We start from the raw sequence: 10,363 nt of genomic DNA, 5'->3' as shown, positions 1-10,363 counted from the left end.
CGCTAAGTACGCGTTCTGTTTGACAAAGCCTTAAATTGTCTAATTTAATGTCTAAATTGTCGAATTTAATGTCTAAACTTTATTCAAAAACACATCAATAAATACCTTAGTTTAATGACTTTCGATTGTCAGTTTTGAATTAAATAAAATTAAAATACATTTACGAGTATGTCGGTAATACGTCTTATATAGTATTTAAGTGAAGTGTCAGTTTTGTAATCACCAATTCTCCAGAAATCGTATAGCGTAATAATGGTGAAGTTAAACGTGTACTATTTGTGTGCATTATTTGGTTTATCAGCAGTTATAATTTCAAAAGGTATATAATGCATTTTGAGTACTTAAAGTACTGGTATTTTTTTCACTTGATTATACTTGTATTGCTAGATAATCACCTGATGTACTTGGGCTATAGAGTGGCTACTGGACTTTTGGGGGTCTATGAAACAGCCCCGTTATTTGGAATATGAATTAATATATTTTTATAAGGTCTAAATATAGTTACAACGGCTGCCCCACCCTTCAAACCGAAACGCATTACTGCTTCACGGCAGAAATAGGCGGGGTGGTGGTACTTACGCGTGCGGACTCACAAGAGGTCCTACCACCAGTAATTACGCAAATTATAATTTTTTGCGGGTTTGATTTCTATTACACGATGTTATTCCTTTACCGTGGATTTGTATTTATCTATTATTATACTTTATCTATACTATCTATCTATAATATATGTATTATTATACTATATATTAAATATTGCTGTATGCGAAAATTAGCACGGTGCCATAGCATTAGTATGGTTCGTTGGACGCACACCGTGGCAATCGGTAAACTCTGATAATCGCCGGATCCGTCCATGAATTGCGAGCATGACCGAGTACCTTGTCGTTCAACGAACTGCGTGTAGGCCTGTTGTAAGATAAAACGTAATGCGAACAGAAAGAAGCGGGTGGGGTGCAACGCCAAACGCTTTGCGCGGATCGCATCTCTCCTACCCAACGGTGGTCATATCACTTCAGGATGCCGAAACAGCGGTTGTAAGCGGCACAAACGCTAAGTCTCTCGGTCGATAGACTACTAAAGCCCGCTTTTGTGGAGCCTCCACCTTGTGTCCTCGGAAAATCTCAATGAGGGTACTCCGTTATCCGGTCACCGCTTCGCAAGACGACGCCTGTAAAGCAGCATACATGTCGTTTCCTTGAATCTCTCTCACTAGCTCCGAAGCCGGAATACTGAAGAGACTTTAAACAATTAGAGGCCAGGATTTTAGCAGAGACAGCAGGGTGAGGGTAATGTGAGATAGCAAAGCGATTTTTATTTTTTATTGCTTAGATGGGTAGTAGTATAGAGGGTTCCGCATACCTCGCCTGGGCTCTTTTTTGGGTCCCTTCTCTCTGCTGAAGTCACTGGCCCCTGCTGAAGTCATGGGCCAGTGACTATCTTAGTACATTCTAGTGTCAGGACAATAGATCAGTTGCAGGCATATAGGCATCATTTTGATGTACACGGAAATTTCTCTTTAATGTTTTCTTCGTGGTAAACAATGCACTTAAGACCATTCAGTCGTACAGAAAGTATATAATATGTACACACATACATAAGCACCCAAACACCCACACACACAGAAAAGAACGAGAATGACGACTGTTTTATATTGTACAGATAAAATAACGTTTCAACAAACGGCTTGAACCAAATTATTCCTTTTTAATAAAGCCCGCAATTGAATAGTTACGTGACGAATCTATTTACACTTTGTTATTTCTGCTCTTAGTAATGAAGTAATGTTGTTTCAGGAAGCAGTGACATATCACTCGATCGCCATGGTCGTCCGACCGTATCATCTTTAAGTCGGAATCAAATAGTTGCAGGTTTGACGCCAAGTCCTATTGATATATTTTTGCTTCGACGGGTCGCCGAACTCCTAGCTTACCTGGTTAGAACATGCTTGCGGCCAAACCTTGAGATATGATAATAATATGTGGTCGAAGTGTCAATATATATGATATAATATGTGTTCGAAGTGTCAATATATATGATAATAATATGTGTTCGAAGTGACAATTGTATTGGGAAACGACTGTCCTGCCCTTGAAACCGAAACGCATGGTTACTTTATATCAGAAATGGGCAGGATGGTGACACCCACCGATGTGGGATAACAACTTACCCAACCATCTGTAAGTACCAGTCGTTCACGCCAGCTGTCCCTATCCCTTCAAATCCGAATGCATTACTGCTTCTGGGGTGGTGGTACCTACCCGTGCGGACTCTCAAGGCGTCCTACAATCACTAAATTACACGGATTTATTTTGTTTTTTGGGGTTTGATTTTTATTATACCCTGCCATTCCTTAAAGTCGTCGTGGCCTAAAGGATAAGACGTCCGGTGCATTCGTGTTGAGCGTTGCACCGGTACCAATTTTTCTAATGAAATACTTCCACGGTGAAGGAATAGTATCTTGTAATAAAAATCAAACCCACAAAATTATAATTTGCGTAATTACTGGTGGTAAGACCTCTTGTGAGTCCGCACGGGGAGGTACCACCACCTTGCCTATTTCTACCGTGAAGCAGTAATGTATTTTGGTTTGAAAGGTGGGGCAGCCGTTGTAACTATACTGAGACCTTAGAACTCATATGTCAAGGTGGGTGGCGGCATTTTACGTTGTAGATGTCTATGGGCTCCGGTAACCACTTAACACCAGGTGGGCCGTGAGCTCGTCCATCCATCTAAGCAATAAAAAATAAAAAGAGGACGTGTACTTATGGTTGTTGTTGTTCCTAGCGGAAGAGAATCATGAACATGTCGATACGTATTTCATTTAAAAAACTGGTACTTCCTACGGGATTCAAGTACCGGTACAGTCGCATAGTCAAAAGATATTTAAGATACTTGGCTTCTGGTCCTTTAAGCTACGATGACTTCGAAACATTTGCATAGTAGAATTTTAGGGCTTATTACGTACACATTATGTACTTAATAACGATTTTCAGCAATCTTTATGTTTTAGGTAATCCGGACACTAAGCGGCTCGTTGAAAACTACAATCAATTGACACGGCAGTTATTTTACGTAAGTTTACAATAGTGAAAAACTTTACATTTTATAACGCTATCGTGATGTTATTGACGAAATTACTTAAATTAGTGTTATAAAATTTATAGGTAGATTATTTCAAGAGGATTAATTCAGAAACATAAGTATGTATGTGTTGGTTTTAAATAACTGTGAACATTACGATAAATTCGAACGAAGTTCGAAGTCGTGCTTCGCGAATATTTTTATATAATAACAATACCTATCATTACCTGAGCTTAGAATAACAACAACAACAACAATAACTGCAACAAGAACAATAAAAACAATGAAATGCATAATAATATATTAAATTATAAAAAAATACACTTGCAATGCACAATTACAACGGCCGTCTGGTGTAGTGGTAAGTGACATGGTCACTACACAAGGGGGTCGCGGGTTCGAATCCCGCCAAGGGAAGATATTTGTATGATAAATATAAATGTCTTTTCCAGGGTTATGTATGTATATTAAATATATGTATGTGTATAAAAAAATCTTACATTTATTTCCGTTATCTGGTACCTGTAACACAAGTTCTTTACGAACTTATCACGGGACCAGTTAACGTGGCGTGATTGTTAGTAAATATTTATTTATTTATTATTATTAATTACAGCACGGAATAGTTCAAATTGATATTTTCGAATATGAAATATGAAATTTTATTGTATGAAATAATTACATTGACAGGGACTTCTAAAATCGTATCCAAGGCAAACCTTCGTGTTATCAGCTTTGGCGTTTTACAATACCTTAGCGCAGTTCTCGTTATACTCGAAAGGTCAAACGTTAAAAGCTATCAAGGATGCGCTGGGAACGAAAAATACAACTGAAGTAAGTTATGAAATTATTAAGTTACACCAAGAAGAACTATAGTTAATTATCAACTTAAGCACTTGGGGATTAGTAGTGGATTCGATTTATAAACCAAAATTTAAAACAAATTGCGCTAGTTATTATTATTACAAAAAAAAAATGTTTCCCTACCTAAGCTGAGCTGACCTTGAGAGGCTATATCAGCGGAACCTTAACTAGTAGGTGAGCTCACGGGGCTCAAACCTGACGACGTTGCTAACACAAACCCTAGCAAGAGCCGTGCTTCACAGAATCTACCACCGTATCGGAAACGCGACCCACTGAAGATCCGGCGAGAAGCTCAGTGGGCTGTGTCTGAGGGTTAATTTACTCGTCGAGCCCTTCGTCGCAAGCGACGGGTTCGACGAGAACGGTACCTAAAAGCACCGTTAGTAGATCGGGAGGGTCCGAAATGACGTGTTTGGGGCGACGTCGACTGCTTTCCATTCTTTCCGCAGGATCGGGAATGTAGTTACCGGCGGCCACGATGAGAGGGTTCTCTTGTCGTGCCGCTTTATCGAAATGGCGCATTGACGCCGACTGTAGATACTTACTGATGGACTCTAAATCCAGGTCGTCATGGAGGTCGACGTTCCTGACGAACCATGGGGATCCGACGGCTATCCTGCAAAAACGGGATTGAATAACTTTTACAACAATATTAACCACTAATGTAATTGCAAGATAAGAATCTAGCAATATTGCGATTGTTTGCGATAGGTTGCAATATCGCGACTGCTTGCGATAGCTTGCAATAGCTTTTCAAGAGAAAAATTTATTTATTTTATTTTTTCTTCTTTCAAGGTGTGTGCGTATGTGACTTTTTTTATACTCCATAGATTTTAAGTGCTTGAAAATATTTGGATGTATGGGATAGATTCCTCTGCGAGTGATAATTAATTTGGAAAATATTATGGAGTGAGTACCTAAGGTTCCGTTTTAACATGGGATTTCTGAAATGCCCGGGGTGTTTTTTAATTTGGTTTATATTTTATTCAATTTTAATATGTTGTTAGATGAAAAGAATACTAAAAATAGTGAATAAAAGGACATTTGACCATGATTTACACCTTCCGCTGAGGTATGCAACAAAAATTTACGCCGACGACAAATATACGTTCTGTTCGGCTTTCAAAAACTCCTTCTCAAACTATTTCATAGGACAAACTGGAAATGCCGATTTCGATAATCCTACCAAAGCGGCCAGAACCATAAATGCATGGGTATGTATTTTTTTTTATATTTGTTTTATAGGCAGGCTATACTCGTAATCTTTCCTAACTTTGTTCAAAAACGAATGTTACTCAAGCCCTTGGAAACACTTGGAAAGATGTTCCTACCGAATATAAATTTTAATTATCACGGAGAACGCAGTGTACATTATCGCAATAGCTCTAGAAAGTAAATTATAAGCTGCTCTAAGATAGCAACAGGTATACAATTTAGAACGCAGACGATAGGATCACAAAACCCATGCACGCCCTCTCTAACCTACAGGACAAAAACATTTTTCATCAGCTCGTTTGTCTCAAAAATATATTAAATAGAAGATAAGTCGGTAAATAGAAGATAGGTCGGCCACTACACGTGAAGCGCTTAAGACGAGGGTTCGAGAACTGTTTCTCAGAGAGTTAGCAGAGTCATCTAATTGATAATATTTATTTATATATATTTTTATATGTATATGTATTTATTTAAGTACGAGTATTTGTATCTATAAATATGTATGTTATATATACACATATGTTTAAGTAATATCACTATCATACGACACCTACCAAGGTTCATCTCTGCACCCTCCTAAGGTAGACTGTCAGAGAATGCCTATGGTATTAAGTCGTCGTGGCCTAAGGGATAAGACGTCCGGTGCATTCGTGTTGAGCGATGCACCGGTGTTCGAATCTCAGGCGGGTACAAATTTTTCTAATGAAATACGTACTCAATAAATGTTCACGATTGACTTCCACGGTGAAGGAATAACATCGTGTAATAAAAATGAAGCCCACCAAATTATAATTTGCGTAATTACTGGTGTTAGGACCTCTTGTGAGTCCGCGCGGGTAGGTACCATCGCTCTGCCTATTTCTGCCGTGAAGCAGTAATGCGTTTCGGTTTGAAGGGTGGGGCAGCCGTTGTAACTATACTTGAGACCTTAGAACGTATATCTCAAGGTGGGTGGCGCATTTACGTCGTAGATGTCTATGGGCTCCAGTAACCACTTAACACCAGGTGGGCTGTGAGCTCATCCACCCATCTAGCAATAAAAAAAAGTCCGCCTTTATACTGTCTAGTATATAAAGTTATAAATAAATAAATAATTGTGTTGTGTCAATATTTGTTTATTTTTATTTCTATCATTAATTATAAATTATCTCCCCATTATGTGTGATGTGAATGATGATGACAGACACCTGAATGATGCTAACGACATTTTCAAGATGAGTTTTGATATGATTATACAAGTTCCGAACATTTCGACCATCGGCTTACCGAGCAAATTCGCGCGCTCGGCTGGATGGATATCTTTCCTGGTTCGTTTACCTCAATAGACCAAAGGGCCAATAATTGAAATTAGTACTCATCAATTGTTTTTTATTTATTTAGTTAACAATTCTGTTTCAAAGGTCAACAGCCAAGAAATCGGTCAGGCCGGAAACAAAGATTTAGTGAATGCGACCAAGATAAAGAAAGATAAAGGTTTTGTTATTGTTAATTCTTTCGAATTTGAGGTAAGAAAGTAAAGCGAATATATTTGAGATACTTCATAGAAATTTCGAAGAGTCGATGATTCGTAATGTTAAATTTCAGCTCGATTTCGACACCGGATTCAATCCAAGACAAGTTAAACTAATTAATGTTTATTCGAACGAAAGGAAAATAATTAATACACCTGCACTAGTTGGGACGGGAATCGTAAAATACGCACACCTTGAAAAATATAAGGCACAGGTAAATCATTAATGTTCATATAACTTATCTAACACCAGTGATCCTCTTGCAGTAAAGATGAAAACCCAAGCTAAAGAAACTGCTAGACTCCAAAATAGTATTAGTTCTTTCTGTGTGAAATGAAACTTAAAACTCTAGATATGTTTTTATAGAAAAATAGTTGGTAGTCAGCACAATATTCAAATGTCAATCAAAAACCCGTAATCGTCTGTGACCACAAACCTATAAAGTATTCGAAAGGTCAGAAATCATATTATAATGACAACAAAAAAACTTAGATTAAACCGTAAAAGTAGTTTTAAATATACCTCATTTTATTTTAAATGGTCTTTAATATCGTAAAACCAGCACATTCGGGTCACTTTCAAATTTTGAAACTATGAAGGAGGTCTATCTTCAATAGTGGTACTTTTCCGCGTACTAAGTCATCGCGGCATAATAGATAAAAAGATAAGACCAGCTCCTCTGTCAAATTGTCTAAAAAAATATTATGTAGTACCTAACACCGTTTCGCAATCCACTTCTACGACTAAGGGATTATCGTGTGATAGATCAAACCGTATTGTTTAAAGGTTTAAATAATTAGGTACTGGCAATAGGGCGTATTGTGTGTCCTTACCAAAAAAATAACCAAACGGCCGATTGCTGCCTAGAAGTACTCATAAATTCAATTTTAATGGATTGGATAGTAATTAAACATTACAATTCATACCTACTTCGAAAACACGTCTCAAGGCATTCAAAGGCGGAATTTACATTCTGGTGTTTAAGAACTATTACTTAACACCAGATTGACTGTGAGTTCATTTTAATTCACGATTACACAGTAAAAAATACAACATTAAATTACAATACAGATGTATTATGGTTACTTACTCTGATACTTATAATACTTACCCTGATACTTATTACTTACTCTGATACTTATAATATCGAGGCAGTTATTTTGACCATACTTTTTTCAGTTCATCAGTATAACATTGAATGGAGGTGCTTTTACATTTTTCGTAGCTCTTCCTGATAAGGTTGACGGTTTGCCCGAAATGCTACAAAAGATTAAGGGATCAAATGTATCTGAAGAAGCCTTTGCTGCTCAAGAATTTAGATGTGTGAACATAAGTCTACCGTTACAGCGAGCCGCCACACAAGCTGATCTTACGAAAATTCTCAAATCGGTAAAAAGAACATTGCGTAGGGACTTAATAAAGCTTTTTTTACAAAAACATTGAAACGCCATATTTGAAGACATTATAATAGCTGAATATAAATAACTAGCCGCCCTCGTTTAGCTCTTCGAAACTATAATTTATTATTGATTTCTCCACTATTTAATGGATGTTATTATACATATAAACCTTCCTCTTCAATCACTCTATCTATTAAAAACGCATCAAAATCTGTTGCGTTGTTTTAAAGATTTAAGCATACACAGGGATATAGGGATATAGGAATAGATATAGAAAAGTATCATGTGGTGACTGGCAAGGTGAACGGAAGAAGATCACGAGGTAGAGGCCCGACACGTTGGACTGACCAGATCCGCACTACCCTCGACACCACAGTTCACGATGCTCTACACTCGGCGGCAGATAGAGGCAAATGGCGTGGAATGGTTCGTAATAAACTCTTGTTGCGAGGAGGTGGTCACGACCCTCAGTATTGAGGAAACCGAAGCAAGAAGAAGAAGGGATATAGGGACAGAGAAAGCAACTTTGTTTTATACTATGAGCCCTATTATGTATATTGTGTATTTCTAAAGTCTTGAGCACCATTCGTAACCCAACTTTCAGGTTAAAAATTTGGATATAGTATTTGACAAAGACCGCGCGAAGTTTTCTGGTGTAACGAAGAAATGTGAATCCGGTGCTATCGAAGGTGTCTTCAGTGAAGTGTACATTGTTGGCAAAATGATCGAAGATGACAATTTCGGTACGTATGAACTGACTTTAGAATACTTATGGTAACGAAAATTAAACTTTAATTTCTATAAATTAGAATATTGATTTATCTTTAAAAAACTTATCAGCGCTTATTCAGGTAACGTTAAAAACGTCAATGAAATAAATGCGTGTTTCTATCGTATTTGACCGACTCGGTTGTGCAGTGTTTAGCGCCCCTGACTTTTGTGCCGAAGGTGCTGGGTTCGATTCCCACATCGATGTGGTGAACAGGTTTTTTTCTCTTTTTCTGGGTGTTTATTATCTATAAATGTATATTTTTTAACGTACAAAATATTTAAAAACTGTATTAGTCTCTCGTTCCCATAACACAGGGAATCCTAATTTGGGGTCCGTTATTTATTTATTTATTTACCTACAGTTTCAGTTCACTAATTCCTTTTATACTGTTCTTTATTACACTCAAATAAAATACAATTATGTCTTGTCGTTCAAATTAGTATTTTTTGTAACTGTTTGGATCACATTTATAGTAACATTTTGTTTATTTCAGACGCAATGAAAAAATCTCATGTGGCGAAAAGTATCTGTGCAAATAAAGATAAGATAACCATTGAGATTAATCGTCCCTATGCATTTTCAATACTGAACAATCTCGTAGGTGTCGACACTCCATCGCTCCTGTTCTCCGGTGTTTACTATCAAAACGATATTGTAAACCATAATTTTTAAATACGTTACTCCACAATTTCTACAAATTTTTGACTTAATAAATTTAATTCACATTTACTTGTTTTTCTTGTCCTTCGCGGGCACATACATACAAATCAGTTGAGACATAAGATCGAACCTTCCACTCTAAAAGATGACATGTATAAGTGGCAGCTTTAAAAAAGCAGCAACTGTTTCATTGAAATCTTCATATTACAATAATATATTTTGCTGACAAGTCGATGTTTTAATGAGGGTGTGGTAAAGATTTATTCCTCTCCGCAAACGAAGGCTTACGATTGCAGAATGTCTGGCGAAACCGCGGTCTGTTAAATTGTTCCACGGCCATGCTACCAAACCGCAACCGGACAAATCTTCACGGTTCTAAAGGCACGTACTTCTTGTGACAATTCAGAACTGTGCCATTTAAATTGGTATGAACCGAATAGTAATTGTAGTACATATATTTTAGGACTAGTGCTTTCTGAAAGACGTATCTGATGTACTTTTTTAAAGTAATCTATGGGTCATTGGTCACCATAACCTGTAGATATCAAAGTAAATAATACCTTTCGAGTCTCAACTGTATAATTATTGTATAATAGATATCTTATCCTTGAAAGTTGAACGTTTAAAAGATTCGTGACAGATATATGTAAAATGATAGTTTTTTTTTACCTATGAAGTTGTCATTTTATACGTAATTTATATGCGGCTTTTCACATATTATTTTATTTGTATATTGATTAGTGTTTTGTTTTCACTATGTTTTTATGTTTTTCATAAATGTGAAAACGATAAAAATAAGAGTACCGTTGCGTTAGCAATATGGCACAAGCGGCTCACAACATTAATGACGTGTACAG

General features: G+C 37.0%; 1 protein-coding gene across 1 annotated transcript; it reads left to right on the top strand.

Annotated features, from left to right (window-relative positions):
* Positions 1 to 252: 252 nt before the first annotated feature.
* On the top strand, positions 253 to 9,518 carry serpin-30 (serine protease inhibitor 30). The gene is made up of 10 exons (XM_089736950.1): positions 253 to 319; positions 1,797 to 1,871; positions 3,014 to 3,075; positions 3,775 to 3,918; positions 4,956 to 5,162; positions 6,564 to 6,668; positions 6,748 to 6,888; positions 7,854 to 8,063; positions 8,679 to 8,817; positions 9,340 to 9,518. The coding sequence occupies exons 1-10, from the start codon at positions 253 to 255 to the stop codon at positions 9,516 to 9,518; spliced, it is 1,329 nt and encodes a 442-aa protein (XP_089593076.1).
* Positions 9,519 to 10,363: the final 845 nt, after the last annotated feature.

Source organism: Bombyx mandarina, chromosome 22 (assembly GCF_030267445.1).
Source record: "Bombyx mandarina strain Sakado chromosome 22, ASM3026744v2".
NCBI classification, from domain to species: Eukaryota; Metazoa; Arthropoda; class Insecta; order Lepidoptera; family Bombycidae; genus Bombyx; species Bombyx mandarina.
Note: the sequence above shows the minus strand (reverse complement) of the source record. Positions and strands in the feature narration are given on the sequence as shown.

Excerpts from the sequence above, each read along its gene's own strand:
- serpin-30 (XM_089736950.1), top strand. The coding sequence starts at position 253 with ATGGTGAAGTTAAACGTGTACTATTTGTGTGCATTATTTGGTTTATCA. Across the intron at positions 3,076-3,774 it reads TGACACGGCAGTTATTTTAC|GGACTTCTAAAATCGTATCC; the intron begins GTAAGTTTACAA and ends TTACATTGACAG. Across the intron at positions 8,064-8,678 it reads TTACGAAAATTCTCAAATCG|GTTAAAAATTTGGATATAGT; the intron begins GTAAAAAGAACA and ends CCCAACTTTCAG.